The sequence below is a fragment of the Triplophysa dalaica genome, chromosome 23, assembly GCF_015846415.1.
Source record: "Triplophysa dalaica isolate WHDGS20190420 chromosome 23, ASM1584641v1, whole genome shotgun sequence".
NCBI classification, from domain to species: domain Eukaryota; kingdom Metazoa; phylum Chordata; class Actinopteri; order Cypriniformes; family Nemacheilidae; genus Triplophysa; species Triplophysa dalaica.
Window position 1 is genome coordinate 941,509 of NC_079564.1, and position 18,948 is coordinate 960,456.

Genomic DNA, 18,948 nt, shown 5'->3' on the forward strand with positions numbered 1-18,948 from the left:
ATTTTATTGAGTCACCATTATGGTGATCAGTGTATGCTTTAGCTGGACTATTCACCCTTATCTTTTACATAATAGTTTTTCTTTGCCTGTTGTCATTGTTGGTTTATGAATCACAATTGTTATACCAAAGAAAAAACCTGAAGTTAATCCAATCTGAAAATACTGGGTAGAGTGGTTCATCTCATGTTGTATTTTTAGTCTGGTTATCAATTTTACAATTTGACGCTAAGCAGTGTTGGGGCAGATGAGATGGTTTGAAGGATTTTAAGCAGATTTTTTAAGTAGTCTATGACTGCAAGTACATCGATATAATGCAAGACTGTGTGAAAATGCTTTGGAAAGACAAACCTCTCTCACTCTTTTTTTCAAAACCTTGGAGTAATCAAAGTTGTTTTGGCTCACTCTCCTACAGCATTCTGGACACTCATCTGAAAGATAGGCAATATTATTTTGAAATAAGTATATTGCTACAAATAAAACCAAACAGCGACTGCAGAATCAAAGAGTAGTTAATAAATCATATTAATGTACATTTACATTTATTCATTTGGAAGACGCTTTTATCCAAAGCTGTTAATGCAAAGCTCTTACCAATGGGCTACAGGAAAGCTACTGATGCAAATGTATATACAGAAAATGTACTTAACACTTTTTCTTTTTCTTGCTGGCTTCCATCTGTTGGACTGGATCTGTATCAAGACATCAGACTTTATTATACAGTAAGTTATTACTTCTTAAGAATGTCAAGAGTTCAGACACACTTTACTGAGTATTAAGGACATACAGTGTACTTCATTTCTTGGTCTATTTTTGGCCTTCTGGGCCTGGGGTCTTGTGGCTTCTGATGAGCCTGTGATATCAATACCGGTAGCTTCTGGGGGGCTCGTGGCAGTGGCTTCTGGAGGGCTGGTGGCTTCTTGGGGGCTGGTGGCAGTGGCTTCTGGAGGGCTGGTGGCTTCTTGGGGGCTGGTGGCAGTGGCTTCTGGAGGGCTGGTGGCTTCTGGGGGGCTGGTGGCAGTGGTTTCTGGAGGGCTGGTGGCAGTAGCTTCTTGGGGGCTGGTGGGAGCGGCTTCTGGGGGGCTGGTGGCAGCAGCTTCTGGGGGAATGGGGGCAGCAGCTTCTGGGGGGCTGGTGGTAGCGGCTTCTGGGGGGTTGGTGGCAGCAGCTTCTGGGGGGCAGGTGGGAGCGGCTTCTGGGGGGCTGGTGGCAGCAGCTTCTGGGGGAATGGGGGCAGCAGCTTCTGGGGGGCTGGTGGGAGCGGCTTCTGGGGGGTTGGTGGCAGCGGCTTCTGGGGGGCTGGTGGCAGCAGCTTCTGGGGGGCTGGTGGCAGCAGCTTCTGGGGGGTAGGTGGCAGCAGCTTCTGGAGGGCTGGTGGCAGTAGCTTCTGGAGGGCTGGTGGCAGTAGCTTCTGGAGGGCTGATGGCAGTAGCTTCTGGAGGGCTGATGGCAGTAGCTTCTGGAGGGCTGGTGGCAGTAGCTTCTGGAGGGCTGGTGGAAGTAGCTTCTGGAGGGTCAGTAGTTTCTGTGCTACTTGTGGCCTTCTTCTGTCTTTGACAATGAACTTGCAGACAAGACAAAGATCAAAATTAAGAACTTTGCATATGACTAATTATTAAAAACACAAAGATGATCTGAATGCAAGTGTAAGAGGCTAGTTTTTATAATAGAATTGGTTTCTACATTACATGTGTGTTGTGTTATGTTATGATTGAAAAGAGCCATTAAGGATCTACAGTATATGTCAAGAGATCTAGTCATCAAGGCAATACTGTACTTAGCTTTTGATCAGAGCATTCTAAATTTTCATGATTATGACAGGGGGATAATGCTAAAGAAGCTGCAACTAGTTGTATATAAAGAGGAGGTATCCAACCCCAAAATATTAAATGTATTCTCATGCTTCTATCACTTTTTAGAACCAAATTTCTCCAAAGGTGTTTAAGGTGAAGTCTCAACAGGATAAATAGTCAAGCAGAGTTTATACTTAAATTAATATTACATTTTCTGTTTCTCCCACAAGACAACATTGGTGTTTGTGGAGGAGGCTGAAATTTTCCTAACTAATTTATGAGAAGAAGACTGTTCAAAGCTGTTGTGGAGAGGGAAATGTAGTAGATCTTTCTTTTTATCTACGGTAAAAGTTTACAATAGAGTTCCTCATATCTTCTCTGTCTCAAACTGATTGTTTTAAGGAAATGGAGCAAAATCTGTGATTAAATGGATACATAAATGAAACAATAACGAGATTACATCCAGGTCTCCTGAGCTATCAATGATCTGGCCCATGGCCAAAATTTAAAGAACGCTAGCTTCAGAACATTGTTTCCACAGGAAGATCAATTCTTACCAAAGGCTATGAGCCAGAAAGCATAAACTACATGTGCAGTATACTGCCCCTATCAGGAATAGGTAGATCATTTTTTACCCTTAACTTAAATCAGGGGCAATTCATAGACCTAAAACATGTCTTCTCCCATCAATTGTAATTATTGTCACAAAACAGTCTGCCTAATACTGTTTATCTATTTTGTTGACTTCAGGCAATAGTATTGTTTTGCAATAGAGCCACCACATGCTGCTTTATCCTATTATGGCTAAATGTAATGGTTCACCCTTTGCATCCATATGAAAAATAAAGAGAATGAAACATGTGGATTATCAGTGTTTCCAGATTACAGACCTTAATATTAGTAAAAAAAACTTACTCTTTAGCACTGCTTCATACATCAATTTAACCCTCTGAAACAAATCGGGATCCAAAACGTAATCCCCTCCAAGGATGGCATCGGCCACCAACTTTCCCTTTAATTTCTTTCCCAAAAGTAGTATGGGGAAGAAATCAAGGGCAGCAAGTTTGTCAAGCTGAAATAAAAACTTTAAATTAAAAAAACATGCATAGAATGAATCAATTTGACTAAAATATTAATTTCATTTCATTTTTATGGTCATTTGAAAAAACCTCTTAAAATGTGCCACTTATACATAGACATGGGCCGCATACCGGTTTCAAGGTATACCAAGGTTTAAAAGAGTTAGGGTTTCAAAACCACAAAAAAATTATGTGATACAGTTTCTAAGGTAAGAGCTGTGTTTGCATAAGAATAGATTGTTTAATCATGTAATTCAATGTTTGATGTTTATGTCTAATATATATATATTTTTTAAGAATATTTTAATTTTAAGGCTTTATTTTTACCCCACACACAAGTTATGGTTCAAACTGAAATAAATTGTGTCCAGTCTCTATGTATATGCATACATTTGAAGGTAACACATTTTAGTGTTGTAATAGCAATACCGTGAAACCATGGTATTCATTGAGCAAGGTTATTATAGCACCAAAATCTCATACCAGCCCATGTCTACTTATATCAAGAAATTAATTACTACTGGTTTGTAACTAAATATTCACCAAAATGCTATCACTACCATATTTATTTCTGCTTCATCAGCCATGTTTTCATCAATGTATTTTTCCCAGGGGGGGAACGGGACGGCCTCATGGCGGGAGGATCCCGTTGCAGGAATTTATTCACTCAAAACCAGTTGATGGAAACACATGTGATTCATATTTTCTTTTTTTTTTCACATTTCATAAAAGTTTACTTGACAGCTGCATGGAAACATGACAATTGACCGTTTAACTTTACTACGTTTGAGTTGACCCCATGAATCACCCTATTTGTATGCTTATCCCTGACCTAAACTTACCATTACATGGCAGCTATTAAGTACAACTGTCCTGTTGTTGTTTTTCTCGATTGACTTCTTCCATTCAGCCTTCTTATTTTGAAAGTTGCATCTCTTTTTTGCAACTTTTGTTTTGTACGGCTGGAGTTGTTTGCAAAGTGGGCATGTCTTGAATGCAACACTTATCAGGGTGTTGCACCCGGGGCACAATTTCTGTGTGTTTCCCGGCATCTCTAAATAGAAGAAAAAAGTAATACAACATATTTTTGTACCATATGATCCAGTAAAAAGGGGTCAAATTGTTACGTTACATATCATTATAACATAAATTAACTTTTTAAAATGAGGTTGTTACTTTAAAGTCCAGCCACATGGGCAGTTATCTTAAGCTCGAGCACCACTCATTCTGTGGCAGGTACGGCTGCTACATAAAATGCATGTTCAATACATAAATAAATGTAGTAATATGTACTCATATGCAAGCATGGCATTGGCACAAGTTGGTGCTACATGGAAAGACTAACCTGATATGTCAACGTTTCACTGTACGTTTTTGAATTACCTGTAGTCTGATTAAAAGTATTTTAAAATGTAATTTAGCCTAATTACAACTATGCCAATAGACAAATACAACCAATTTTCATTGGTTAATGGAAAAGTGTTTTAAAGCTTGACGTTTTGCAGAAAATCTGAGTTATATATGACATAAGAATACAAACTGTATTAAGGGATTACATTTTATGGAACATATTTTTCCATAATTATTTATTAAACCTAGTCTGTGGGGTAAAACGACCCCAGCAGGTATCACTGATAGTAAGTATGTACATCACATCCTTTCTTATTCCATCATGTAGTTTCTCAGGTTAGAAACATTTTCATATAAATAAATAAATAAGTTATTTCGGCTTAGTGCTTGTCACGTATGTAATGTGTTGAAAAACAAGTTAAAAACAGGGGTCACGCATGGATAAATGCATAACATTATAATACCACATCAACTGGGACGATGAATGATGCATGCGTTTTAAATTACTTTTTAACTTCTGTTACTATAATATTTCGTCTTTTCACGTAAACATTTCAAATTGACTTCGATGTGTCCACATTCAACGATGTCTGCAGATTAAGACTACACCAACAACTGTAGGTTTTGACCTAAGTGTGATTTTCAGTTACAAAGATTATCCTTAAACTGGACATGAGTAACTTACTTATAGCGCGCACGCGCGCGCGCGTGAATTCAGTTCACTGAAGACTCGCTATGAACGGCTCATTTGAATCATTGAGTAGTTCATACAATCGTAGATGAATCATTTGGCGTGATTTGCGAACCGATTTACCCGGTTCGTTAAAAATAATCATTTCTTTCATGAGGGGCACATCGTAATTTCTTTATTTCCAAATAAGGAGTAACGATATGCTTTATGTAATATAGCGGAGTAAAAAGATAAAAACGTCATTACTGTCCACCACTGCGAACAATAAACCGAATTATAAAGCGATCTATTTATATTTTCAAAGGTCGCCAAAAGCTTTATTAAGCTTACCGGATAACAAGCCACATAGCTACTAAATCTACCGCAGAATTCGTAACGGTAATTGTAAAAAAAAAACTTTAATTGTCGGCGGTGGCTAACGCTAGCTAAATTACTCATGCGTTAGCTTCACTTAACTGTCCTACTGGCGTCACGGGCAGTCGCATGATTCTAACGTTACAGTTTAGTTACCATTAGAGCAAACATGTTTCAGTAAAACAACGTGACACTTTACAATTTCACTAAAATAACGCAGACAGCATTAGGATAATGTGATATACTGTACATACCTCTGACGCTCAATCGTGTTGTATGTGGAGTCGACCGTCATCGATGTGTCACACAGAGGTCTTCTCTTTAGCGCCCCCAGTGGACTTTCGTGTCGTAAAACTGTAGAAATATGTACCTGCTAGAACGTATTTAGTGGCGCTGCAAAAAGTGTGCAGAGGTACGTCTTACCCATGAGACCAGGTTGAGCAATATTATATTTGAGACTGAGACTATAAAGTGTGTGGGGGGGGAGTATTTGCCCTTGAGCGATATTTCTGCACATTACTGGTTTTTCTTCTCTCGACCTGTTTTGCAAATTAGGACACAGTGCTGACGTTAATGAATAACTGCGTTAACTCAATATGCACAAATATAGAATGATGCAGCAATAGTGACACATGATGTTCTGGAATGAACTTTCAGATATCACATCCCTAGACTCATCATGATGTTTCAAAGATATGATTATACAGTTGTTTCACTACAGTTTTTTAACTTTATTTTAACCATGTTTTTTCCATTTAAACTGTAGTAAAACCATGGTAAATTTTCTTAAGGATAGTTTGTGAAGCTTCTTTTCACCTGCTAACCCATTAAGCAAACATTTCTGTTTTGTTTTATTACGAACGGTATGTTATTTACTTTTACTTTTACTTCAACTGAAAACTTTTAATCTGTTCTATTGTTATTTGAGTTTTTACCAATGCTGGGTTCATACGCGGTCACCAAAACACTTTTGACACGCGGTTGTCAAAAGTTCAGCAAGACCTGTTCTACAATGTTCTCAAAATAAAAGATAACATTCCAGAGTTATCGGTTGAACGAAACAGACGAAGAACAAATATGCTACTGAGCATTCCAAACGTCTTTTGAAGCAAAATAATCTCCTTTAAATTTACAGTCGGGGAAATGAAAGCTAAATCATCTCACCTGCGTAATGCAGGAAGAATGAAGAGATGCGTGAAACTGTGTTCTCAGTTTCAAGTTCACTTGGTAGTGTGTGTATGTGTGTGTGTGTGTGTGCGTGTATGCGTGTGTGTGCATTGATCCAGTCATGCTCACTGGCAACCTGATAAACAATTGACACAATATCTTAATTTACCATGGCATGCATGCACAATGTGTGTATGTGTTTAGGATCATCTCATGCTATACTGAATCAGTAATGATGTCATTATGTCATTGCCGTAACTGTGTGTGTATGTCAGCACAATAGCAAACACTCATGCTGTTCATACATTATTAAGAGGATTGTCATAGCAACATGAGGACACACAGCACTCATCCACCGGTTCAAAAAGGCCATTGATAGAGTCAGCATAGCTTATTACACATGTGATATGTGCAGTGCTCGTAAAGCTGCTCACGGGATGTAACCTCTGAATCATCTGTGACCGTGTGCTGACCGTGTAACTTGTCAGTGCTAAACCAAGTCACTTTGATATCTCAATATCTTTCCAAATCGTGATGAAAAAGTGAGTTTCTTTTGATCCAATAAGGAATCAAGGAATCATCAAAGAACAGTTGAAGAGCTCTTTTCCAAAATGCATTAAACGGCAAATAAATAAAAAAATGGGTTTGTCACGCCATTTTGCTGTGTATTAAACCTATTCACTGCTCCATCAATGTTTCATGCCAAATCGCTGTATTTCCTTGTTTAAAATGTTCTGCTAGATGCAGTTTCTTTCCAAAACGCTTTAAGTGCCAAACCTGTTTTTAGCCTAATTGCAATATGTCCTCTCGACCAATCAGAATTCGCTGGTTAGTGGTATTTGTGTGCGTGTTATTTTTTTCATGCATTTGCATTTATTTGATTTATATTAATTTATAGTAAGAGTCCCTGATGTCAGATGTTGCATGTTCTGTTGTTTGTTTGTTTTTAAAAAGAAATAAACCAACATTTTTTTGAAAAAAGAATGGATTTGTAGTGTTTTGAAAAAAAAAAAAAAAACTTTGAATTTATAATCGACAACATTGTTGTTTCATTTAACCATCATTGTTTAACATGTTCAGACTGAGCAAACAGACAATTTTAACAGGATAAATTGAATATTAACAAAATGTATGTGTCTAGGTTAAAAATTTCATTTTCATGAAAACTATTAAAATGGATTTAAAGCGTTTTGGAAAAGAGCTCTTCATTGCTTATTACAAGGATGCTTGATTCTGATTGGCCAGTCGTGACATTCGCAGGTTCGTTATTCCCAGATAACAACCGCTCGAAACTAATAACACACGGTAAATCGCATGCAGCAAATCACAAGTTTGGACAAATTTTATATAAATATCTGTATATAACATATACAATCAATACAAATGATTCAACCAAATTGAATGTTTGTGAAATTTGAACAACTTTCTTATATTAAAAAAAAAGTAAACGGCTTTTATTTGTGGAAGGTCTGCATTCCGTAAAAATTGGCTAATAAAATCTTTTTTCTTTTTTTAAACATGAATGTTATTGAATGATGTCCATCTATTTCTGTTATTGCAGAATTCTATGAATCTTCCCCCTGATAAAGTAAAACTGCTCTGTGAATATGATAATGAGAAAAAATGGGAGTTAGTTTGTGACCAGGTAAGATATGAGCAAAAACAAAACACCTCACGCACAAACACAAATGAATATGCTTTCAAATATAGAGAACACATAAAAACAGATTTTCTTCCTCTTTTTAAACAAGTGTCGCAGTGGATGGACTGTATTAAGTTAACATGCTCTCACTTGAAGCTTCGCCACATTCAGTCCAATTTATTAAAAAAAACTGTGATGTTATGACACAAATGTATAATACAATGCAATGTAAGTCGCTTTGGATAAAAGCGTCTGCCAAATGCATAAATGTTAATATAAACATTTATTCAGCATTAAGTAACTTGGACTGGCCTCGTAACCTACACATTAACTTTGTCACTAAGTAGATGTCAGCCAATCAGAGGTTCACATAACAGTCGTAAAGGTGAAAGCACATCAAGTCTGTTTGAACACATACATTTATTCATGATCTCTCCTCAGGAACGCTTCAAGGTAAAGAATCCTCCTTCTGCTTACATCCAGAAACTCAAGGCCGTATTAGACCAGGGCGGAGGCAGAAAGGTATGAATCTGTACGTCTGTGAGTTTGTTTTGGTGTAGGACGTGTGTGTTAAAAGATAATCTTTGAATTAACAGTTTAAGAGGCGAGTGCAGGAGTCCACGCAGGTCCTGAGAGAGTTAGAGATCTCGCTGCGCACCAATCAGATCGGGTAAGAAAAATCACATGACCACAAAACACTTGCCTGTGATAGATGTAAGTGGAGATTTTCAATTGTTTTCCAGTATTTTAGAGTCATTCTCTTTTCTCTTTAGATGGGCTCAGGAGTTTCTAAATGAAGAAAATAAGGGCTTGGACGTGCTTGTCGATTACCTCTCTTTTGCTCAACGTGCTGTCACGTATGTACATCCCAGATAAAAAAGAGGAACGTGACTTCTCAATATGACAAGGCTTCTGGGAAAGGGACGTGCTATGACTGATCAAACGCTGTGTCTGAAATCGCTCCCTATCTCCTTTATAGTGCACAAATCAGTGTCCGCCATTTTGTGGTGTTGTAGGAATTCTGAGTGAACAACTCATTCCTTACATTCGTTCACTACCTTTTACCCACAATGCCTTCTGATTTTGAGTGTACAGTTCATCCAAGCGTTTGATGAGAATCATCATGTCCGGCATCTTTTAGTGCTGGGACGGCTCCATATATCAGTTTCAAACAATGTTTCTCCTGCTCTCCGTGCTGCCGTGTGGCCGTGCCGCATGCTTTTCCGGGAGAATTGTCCGAGCACAGAAATAGTTCATAATACGCCCAACTCGTTTTTTGACAAGTTAACCATGTTAAGCATGAGAAGACAGCACGTTTAACATTGTAAAGAAGTCAGAATGCATGAAACACCGTTGCAAGGCCGCTTTAAGATTATAAAACTACTGTCTTTTGTTGTTGTGGATTATGATTTGGGTCTAAAATATATCTCACGGATGCCCAAATCAGAAACTGGGGAACAACGTTATTTTTCACATAGCATTAACGTCAGAACACATGTAGGGTATGCTAGCTCACTTTGTTTTACAACTAGCAGTTAACCATCGGTCGGAAACTAAACAAAAAGGAAAGTGTTTGTCATCTCTTCTTCTTTAGTCGTCACAAGTGTATTGGTATAAGGGGGGCGGCCAGTGAGAAGACTCATGTTATGTGTCAGGTTTGTGTTCAAGTAAATGCATTTGCTCACGTTTGCCACTGGGATCCTTCTGTCTCCACTCAAGCTCCGCCCACAAAAACGTGTTACATTGTTTACTAACAGTAAAGGCGTCTATAAAGCTGACATGAAACAGCTATCTCTATCCAATAACACTCAAATCACGCAGCTAGTTGCTAACAAGTATAAATTTGGATACAAAAAAATAAAATTTTTGTCAACCTAACCAAAAAAATACATTTCAAATCTCTTTGAGATATTAAACTATGTTAAAGTATTATATTATCCAATGGAATTGAATGGCAAATAATGTTTCCCGAGTGTCTCAAGTGTTTCTACATGTAAAGTTCTCAACAATGACTCAAACATGCTCATGGATGCAAAATTAGGCATCAAAAGCCAGAGATCCTCAGACATTTCCCATTCGATCTCTTCAAGGCCAAATGAACCCAATATCCTTCAAATAGAGTCAACTTTTAATATGAATAAATTCAAACTTTAACTTGGCTGCACTCTTAACAATACACATCAAATAACTCAAACTGCTTTTCCAAAGATATGACATGGACGGCCCTGATAACGGAAGTTTCGATGAGAAATCTGTGGAAGATCTGACCGTGAGTGCAACAAACTCCCCTACCCACAATTCACCGCGCTCAGGGCGGCCCTTCACCACAAGGTCAGTCATTCATCTCATGCCAAATGCAAAACAAACACACCCGTGCAATCATTTTCATCAGGATCAACTGCATTCCTGTTACACAGAAAGTGAAAGTGTGTAAAGTTCTAAAGACGCCACATGCTACTGCACACAACAACATTCATATTTTATATGAACTTGTGCATTAGTGTTATAATGGTACGATGAAGACACACGTTTCCTTGAATAAAGACTAAATCCACATGCAAATGCTACTGATGTTTGCCACATGAATGATTTATTTGTGTGGATCTGTGTTCTGTAGAAAAGCTCTGCGTTACTCTCGACTGCTCAGCCAGAAGAATCACCTTCACCTGTGCATCATGTGCCTGCGTGCCATCATGAATTACCAGGTACTCTACACTAGTTTGGTCTCATCTGGTCTGGTCTCAGGTCTAATAAACCTCTCCATGTCTCTGTGTTAGTTGGGGTTTAATGAGGTGATGTCTCATGCCAGCTGTGTCAATGAACTCACCCTCAGTCTCAACAACAAGAGTGTCAGGTGAGAGGTGTGCCAGGTGTCTTCATGTGTTTCCAGTCGACTGCATTGTTGTTTTTACACACTGTACGAGTGTGTTTGTGTGTGTTAGGACCAAGGCTTTGGTTCTGGAGCTTCTGGCAGCGGTGTGTCTGGTCAGAGGAGGTCACCAAATGATTACTGCTGCCTTTAATCATTTCAAAGTGGTAAGAACACTTGATATCTCTCACGTACTCTTCTGACCCACCTTCTGGCTGTAAAGTGATGTCCTGTAATACTGTAAGAAAGAGCAAATTCACTATCAGAGATCAACAAACTTCCCGTCCAACCTGTCACCTTCTCTCACTATCTCTGTCTGAATCTCTCTCTGTGACGGTTCTTCACGTCATTTTCCTATGAAAAGGCATTCCGTGAGTCCAGATTTAGATAGATATCTCGTACACCAGACATTTTTGTTTTACTCCAGCTGGAGTACATGATTTCCTTTTGATTAAACTAATGGACTTACCCCATAAAAATGACAAAAAACAACAGGTTTAAAATGTCTGGGCATTTGTGTGTTTGCGTGCGCGTATACATTTGTCTATATCTGCAGGTGTGTGGAGAGAAGAACCGATTTGAAAAGCTAATGGAATATTTTAGAAACGAAGAGAGCGACATCGATTTCATGGTGAGAACATATAAACCTCTCGCATATTTTACTATCTTGTGGATTAAGATGCACATTCGTTCAGGTTAAGTTTGTCCTGCACAAACTGCCCAAAAACTTCCTAAAATCTATTCATCTTAAATCAAGCAAAATGTGATTGAATTAAAGGGATCATTTGAAACTCTGCCAATCATTTACTCGTCCTCTTGTCATTTTGAGCCTGTATGACTTTCTTTTCTCCCCAGAAAACAAAAGAAGATATTTTGAAAGACCTTGTTAACCGGCACCCATTGTCCCATGGGTGCATGTGATGTTCGGTTACCAACGTTCTTCAAAATATCTTCGTTTGTGATCTGGGGAAGAAAGGAAGTCATAAAGGTTTCAAATGACAAGAGGGTGGGCAAATGATGACATAATTTGTGAACTATGTGAGCAATGATACGGTTTTCACCATTTCTCTTCTAGGTGGCGTGCATGCAGTTTATCAACATTATAGTGCACTCTGTAGACAACATGAACTTTAGGGTGTATTTACAGCATGAGTTTACACAACTGGGACTCGACGGTTATCTGGAGGTGAGCAAAAAATGAATGTAAAGAACGAAGTGAACATAGTTAACCCCGGAAAAACATTTCTGATGAACAGTGGTTCTCAAACCTGGGAGGCCCTAAGATGGATCCAGGGGGGCCACCGATTTTGTGGCATTTTATGAAATATATCAAATTATAATAGATTTTATGCAACCAAACCTCAGAAAATAAACCACCGACCCAAAGAATTGATGTTCCAGCATTGTGTAACTGACGTTTTAGATTAAGATTATGAATCTTTATATGGGGAGCTGAGCACTGTACTCGACACAAAGAGGGCCTTACCACGAAAAGGTTTGAGGAACCACTGCTGTAGAAAACCTCTCCCCACTCCAAACCCTCACAATAATTGATCCCTTAAATCAGAGGGATAAAACAGGTGGATAACAAGAATGCACATTTATACTTAAAATTTCTGTTTTGATCTATGTGTGTGCTTGTAGAGCTTAAACGCAACTGAAAGCGAGAGACTGCAGGTACAGATTCAGGCGTATCTTGATAACATGTTTGATATTGGAGCAATGTTAGAGGACGCAGATGCCAAAAACACAATAATGGAACATCTGGAAGAGCTACAGGAAGAAAACACACAAGTAAACGCATCCAAAATACACAAACACTATTATGTTACAATATATCAAACCTTCCTAAACCAGAAGATTTTGAAACTAATATTAATGGGGGACTGAAGGCTTTGCTAGTCGAGAATATAGGCCGAACTGAAAACTTGGCACCTGGTTTGGACACAGTGAAAGAGTCAATGCATACTACTGACCGAGCAGAACGTGTGTGTTCATGACAGTTCATCTTCAGACTTCAGCAGTGTGAGAATGAAGCCGAGAAGAAGACGTCTGAACTTGAGAAACAACTCGTACAGAGCGCCAAAGAAGTGGAACTGCTGAAGGTAACGCTGCTTTTGAATTCACATATAGTGCATCCATGCTTATATACTGTGTGTGCGTTTCCTAACCTGTGTGTGTGTGCGTTTAGGAAAGTCTGAAGGAGGCGTGTGCTCAGGTCTCCCAGCTGCAGCAGAGAGAGAAAGAAAGAGAGAGAGACATTGAGAAAGACAGACAGAACTCTGCCAAAGCTTTGACGGAGCTGGAGAGGATAGCTCAGGTTCTGGAGGACAGAGGTCTGATCCGCATGGAAAGATCAGACTCCGGCTCTCTGGATGTTCAAATCATAGCTGCCACTAACACTGATGGTAAGACCCTAAATATTTATATATTGTCAAATGGACTCATTAGAAAAAGTAAATAATGGTAATTTTTCTTCCTTGAACAATATGAAGTACAGTAGTCTGCTCTCTTTTCATTTGTAGATAAGACTTCTACAGAAAACTCAAAGACCTCACCTGTGAAAGAATCACAGCCTCAGGTTCAAGCTCCGCCCCCAGCCCCTCCACCTCCAGTCTTCAATGCTCCTCCTCCGCCTCCTCCTCCTCCTCCTCCACCCCCTATGAGTTTAGCTCCGCCCCCGTCACCTTTACCTGTAAGGGCGGCTACAATAGTGACAGGTGAGAGCAATTATGTACAGTAAATTATGCTCTAATAAATGGCTACTAATTGATGTACATTTATCTGCTGCACGTTTTTCCTGTGTGTGTGTGTTTAGGTGTTAAAGGCAAGAAGCCGATCCACACTAAGTATCGTTTGCCTCTGCTAAACTGGCAGGCTTTAATGCCAGAACAGGTGGCTGGGACCGTCTTCACAGAACTGGATGATGAAAGTGTTCTTGGGGTGAGATCTGTGTGTTTGTGTATGTGTGTAACTGGGGTACCTGAATGTGGGCGGGGCATAGCCACCTGGATCTTGTCTTTTTTATTGGTCAGTTAGCAAAACCTGTAGAAGCAACCTAAAGTAGTAACCTACATATTTTATATGAATATAATCTCATATTATATAAGGATAATTAGAAATGAAAACGATTAACTGCAAAAACAGAAATGAAAATAAATATATAAAGACGGCAAACAACAAACATTATGTGGCCCAAACTTAACTTCCAGTTTGACCTCCTCATAGAATCAATAACCGTCAAGTAGTTTTCACTTAATTTAATACAATTAATATAATATTAAATATTAAGCTAAACGAATATAAATGAAATATAAAATAAATTAATTAAATAAAATAAATTATATTATAACACAGACCGGAAGTGCTTCCCATGAAACCATCTAGCCTAGCAATACATAAAATAAACAATAAAATAACAAGCGCACAAAATTGTTCCACATATTAAACTAAAGACAAAACTAAAGGAAAATAAATAAAAAGCTAATTCAAAATATGAATAAAACAACAATAAAACTAAAAACAACCTGACTCGTTACAAACATTAATGCATAGTGAATCAATTTGTGTGTCCAAACTTTTGATGTCAAACTCTTGGGGTGAGAGAACTTCCATTTGTATATATAGTGTCAGTCCTATGAATTATTAGTTTTAAATGATTACAGTTTTTAATATGTGGTAAAACAAAAAATCTACTGGGATTCAAATAGTTTTGGCTTTCTCAGTGCGCCCTCTAGTGGACAACACGTTTGCATCCCTACTGCAGTGATACTTTGGTTATAAAATGTGTGCAGGTCTTTCGCTGTGTCACTGCCATTCATGTGTTTGACATCTGCTGTCTGTGCAGGAGCTTAACATGGATGTTTTTGAGGAGATGTTTAAGACCAAAGCTCAATCTGCTCCTGTTGATGTCGGAACTCTGAAGATAAAAGTGACTCACAAAGCATCAAGTAAAATCTCCCTACTGGACCCCAACAGGGCCAAAAATCTGGCTATCACACTGCGCAGAGGAGGCATGAGCGGAGCACAGATCTGTGATGCCATAGAAACGTGCGTCAAAAATCCTCTCCTTCCAAAACATGCTTATATAAACCTGATCCTCTCTCTCTCTCTCTCTCTCTCTCTCTCTCTCTCTCTCTCTCTGCAGGTGTAATCTTGATTTGCTAAACTCAGATTTTCTGGAGCAGTTGGAGCGTTTCATCCCATCTGATTATGAGCTGAAGATGATTCAGAATTTTGAACGCGAGGGACGGTCCCCGGCGGAGCTGTCGGAGGAAGACAGATTCATGGTGGCATTCGGTAAAATCCCACGTCTCTCGCAGAGAATCAGCACAATGACATTCATGGGCAGTTTCAGCGAGAGCATCCAGCTTCTACAGCCGGTGAGTATGTGCAGTACACATCCCCATCAGATACAATAACGTTCGGAAATCAAACTCAGACTTTTCTCTTTTGTTTTGTTCTTCACATTTTTCACAGCAATTAAACGCAATTCTCACTGCATCCATGTCCATCAAATCCTCCAGCAAACTGAAGAAGATTCTAGAGGTAAAGAAATCATATATTCCAGAAGTCTGTGACTTGACTTACATTTCAGTTAATACTGACAAAAACAAAACATCTTTTCTCTAGATCATTCTTGCGTTTGGGAATTACATGAACAGTGAGAAAAGAGGCTCAGCATATGGATTTCGACTCCAAAGTCTTGACCTGGTATTTGATTTTGATAATGCATTAGATCACGGACGAATGCTATTTAGTGAAGTATAAATAATAATAATAAATAAGTGCTGGTGATATAGTTTCAGATCTCATGTGCTATTATTAAATGATGTTTACAGAAATGTCCGTCTCACATTTCTGCAGCTTTTGGAGATGAAATCCACAGATCGAAAACAGACGCTTCTGCACTTCATCGTCAGCATCATACAAGAGAAATATCCACAGCTGCAGAACTTTCACACTGAGATACACTTTCTGGACAAAGCGGCACTCGGTGAGTAAACCTCACCTGTCCTTCCCTAAACAAGATTTGGGATATGCTTTAGATCCGCTGACAAAAGAATAAAGCACACTCAAGTAGACTAACCCGAGTGGTTCTCTCAGTGTCCCTGGACAGCATCATTGCAGACGTGCGCTTGCTTGAGAAGGGAATGGAGATGGTACATAAGGAGTTCCAACAACACAAAGACAGCGTTGTTCTCACAGACTTTCTGTCCAAAAACGGAAGTCTTCTGGACAGCGTGCTCAAAGACAGCAAAACAGCTCAGGTGCAACACTTCTTTCTGAACACGCTGCATTTCAAATGAAAATGAATTAGATGTCACATGCTTTAGTGAACACAGGTTCACCAGCATTACTGATGTCCGTCCGTCTCTGTGCAGGAGGTGTATCACTCAGCTGTGGAGTATTTTGGGGAGAATGCCAAAGCCACGCCCCCTTCTGCGTTCTTTCCTATTTTTGTGAGGTTCATCAAAGCCTATAAGGTAATATCATAACAGCATACATGAACCTTTTGTATTACTAAAAAGAGACTAAAATACAATTTCCAATGAATAAAACTAGAGTGAATGTCATCAGTTTTCGTCGACCAAAACTAGACAAAAAATAGTATATAGTACAGTTTAGTAGTACAGATAATTCTGACTAAAATAAGACTAAAATGCTCAGACTTTAGTGGACTGAAACTTGACTAGACTAAAAAGAGTATGAACTAAAACTAAAAAACACTAAAATGACAGCTTGACACAAAGACTAGAGTAAAACTAAAATTATATCACTATATAAGAACATTATTCTCTCATTATTTGGTGAATGTGTATAAATATTTAGAAAGAACATTTATATAACTTACTTAACAGGAATTTCTATTAAACACATATTTTTGTAAACTGATTGTAAATGAGTGTAATCCAAGCATGCAAATTGTGACGTGTTGATGTCTAGATTCTTTAATCACTTGTTAGCAGCAAATGTGCAAATCCTGCAAATAAACTAAATAAATAATAAACGGTGTATAACTGTCACCTTTTCTCTCTCTCTCTCCGTGTTCCGGTAGCTGGCCGAACAAGAAAACATGCACCGGAGGAAGCATTTCTCTGAGAATGAGGACAGCGCAGACTTCGCCAACTCTGAGCCTCCCATGATGATGTCTGCGACTCATAAGGTAAAGAACCAGAACATGAAAAGACGGGAGATCAAATGGCAACAGTTCATGGAAACGGTCTGTTCGTGTGAGCAGGTGCCCATGTTGCCGCGGTTACCGCAGATGGATCTGATCGCGGAGCTGAAACGCAGGCAGGTGTCGCCTCTCGTTCGAGAGGGCAAAGATGGAGCAATCGAAGACATCATCACAGGTTAGTCTGGGGTCAAAGGTCAAATGGCTGCTTCTGCATGCTACCCACCCAAAACAGCGTGAGATGAGGATTCGTGTGCCAAATCACAATAGATTAAATACAAAAGTGTGAAAGCGTACATGTGTGTACAGACAAATTAAATATTTAAAGCATGAACTTAAATAATGAAAAATCGACAAATTCAGATAGATGCTTAAGATGACATGTTCTGTCAGAGCAAACATCATCTGACTTAGTGCTCAAAGGAATTTTAGAGCATCTCAGGACTGGCGTACTATCTTACATACTTAAAAAATAAGTCGTTTAAGTGTAGAATGCAGCTAATTCCACACTTTAAATAGACTTGACATCATATTTATCAATCAAATATATGATTAATAATATTGTGTTTCCTTCTTGCCTCTCAACGCTCATTTCCTGTTACACACTTTCTTGAATGTTGGTACATCTTTTGATATTTGGGGGGCTTAAGTGTGGATTCAGATTTGCTTATATATACATACATGCTCTTATAAAGACTGGATGTGTTTTTGTGCTTCTCAGCTCTGCATGCGGTGCCGTTTGTGGCGCATTCAGGGAAACGTTCTTCTCGTCTGCTCTGTGATTCTGCTTTCAGCGAAGCCACTTCTGTATAACTGTCTGTTTTTCTGTGGCTGAAGGTATCTTTCCTCTGTCTTCTCCATCTCTCCAGGCATCTCTATCTGTTTGCTCTGCTATCTGTTTAACCTTCTAAAACTTGCTGCAACTTGTCTTGGCCCCTAAACTCTGATAGTGGGGTCCTTCCAGTTTTTAATAGGTTCTTTGCGGCCTGTTAATGATGTCTTGAGTATTGTAAACCTTCTTTGAGAGTTGCTGACTTTGTGTGTGTGTAGATTTGAGGAACCAGCCGTATATCCGAGCGGACGGAGGCAGACGAAGCGCCAAATGGAAAGCAGCTCAGCAACTTCAAGTGTCCTCAGATATCTCCCTGTAACACACACACGTCTGAAAGAACTCCATGATGAACAGGGAAGCCAAAAAAAACTGTTTACAAGAAATATTTAAACTTCCATATTTAATATGAACTTTAAATTAAGTTGTATAAAGAATCAATTCAAGATTCATTCTATATGTATCCCATTAAGAATATAAATTTCACCCCAAAATTACAAAGAACATATTTTGAATGAATTAAAATGGAACTTCGAAACCACAATTAAGCAAATACAACCATGTTCAAATAATGATAAAATTTCTGTCTTGTGTTTCTTTTCATTTTGGGGTGAAGCATGACCCGAGATTGTTTTATAAACTTCATAATTTTCTACCACATCTTTGCTCCTTACTTTAAATAGCAGTGGCTTATCAGTGTATATTGTATTTTTCATACAAATCCATTACTATATCTTTCTACATACATATGACATAATAAAGATTTTATACTGGATGACTGGCACATATCAAAAAAATGTCACGCTGGACAACAAACCAGTCTTATGGGTCAATTTTTACATAACCTGAAAGATGAATAAATAAGATTTCTGATTATGTCTGAGGTGTTAGAATAGGACAATATCTGGCTGAGATACAAGCGTTAACAACTCTGGAATCTGAGAGTGCAAAAAATCTAAATATTGAGAAAATTGCCTTTGAAGTTGATAATCAGATGCA

General features: G+C 38.6%; 2 protein-coding genes across 2 annotated transcripts; one reads left to right on the plus strand and one right to left on the minus strand.

The window, feature by feature from the left end:
• Nucleotides 1-727: 727 nt before the first annotated feature.
• LOC130412830 (mucin-2-like) lies at nt 728-5,693 on the minus strand. The gene is made up of 5 exons (XM_056737610.1): nt 5,519-5,693; nt 3,712-3,923; nt 2,706-2,862; nt 1,119-1,561; nt 728-733 (listed from the first exon to the last, which is right to left on the minus strand). The coding sequence occupies exons 2-5, from the start codon at nt 3,919-3,921 to the stop codon at nt 728-730; spliced, it is 816 nt and encodes a 271-aa protein (XP_056593588.1). The 5' UTR covers nt 3,922-3,923; nt 5,519-5,693.
• A 2,303-nt stretch (nt 5,694-7,996) lies between these two features.
• Nucleotides 7,997-18,724, plus strand: LOC130413350 (formin-like protein 1). Its single transcript, XM_056738468.1, has 25 exons — nt 7,997-8,076; nt 8,515-8,595; nt 8,670-8,743; nt 8,847-8,930; nt 10,282-10,404; nt 10,691-10,778; nt 10,851-10,927; nt 11,016-11,109; nt 11,499-11,573; nt 12,018-12,128; nt 12,587-12,736; nt 12,946-13,047; nt 13,134-13,350; nt 13,468-13,662; nt 13,761-13,885; nt 14,790-14,992; nt 15,090-15,324; nt 15,422-15,490; nt 15,575-15,655; nt 15,809-15,938; nt 16,049-16,212; nt 16,327-16,428; nt 17,001-17,108; nt 17,184-17,298; nt 18,171-18,724. The coding sequence occupies exons 1-25, from the start codon at nt 7,999-8,001 to the stop codon at nt 18,269-18,271; spliced, it is 2,982 nt and encodes a 993-aa protein (XP_056594446.1). The 5' UTR covers nt 7,997-7,998; the 3' UTR covers nt 18,272-18,724.
• Nucleotides 18,725-18,948: the final 224 nt, after the last annotated feature.

Bases quoted from the DNA above. Each gene is read 5' to 3' on its own strand.
- LOC130412830 (XM_056737610.1), bottom strand. From the start codon at position 3,921: ATGCCGGGAAACACACAGAAATTGTGCCCCGGGTGCAACACCCTGATA. The intron at 2,863-3,711 runs GTAAGTTTAGGT...TTTTTATTTCAG, and splicing joins TTAATAGCTGCCATGTAATG to CTTGACAAACTTGCTGCCCT. The intron at 1,562-2,705 runs GTAAGTTTTTTT...CTTGTCTGCAAG, and splicing joins GTATGAAGCAGTGCTAAAGA to TTCATTGTCAAAGACAGAAG.
- LOC130413350 (XM_056738468.1), top strand. From the start codon at position 7,999: ATGAATCTTCCCCCTGATAAAGTAAAACTGCTCTGTGAATATGATAAT. The intron at 13,048-13,133 runs GTAACGCTGCTT...GTGTGCGTTTAG, and splicing joins AAGAAGTGGAACTGCTGAAG to GAAAGTCTGAAGGAGGCGTG. The intron at 13,351-13,467 runs GTAAGACCCTAA...TTTCATTTGTAG, and splicing joins AGCTGCCACTAACACTGATG to ATAAGACTTCTACAGAAAAC.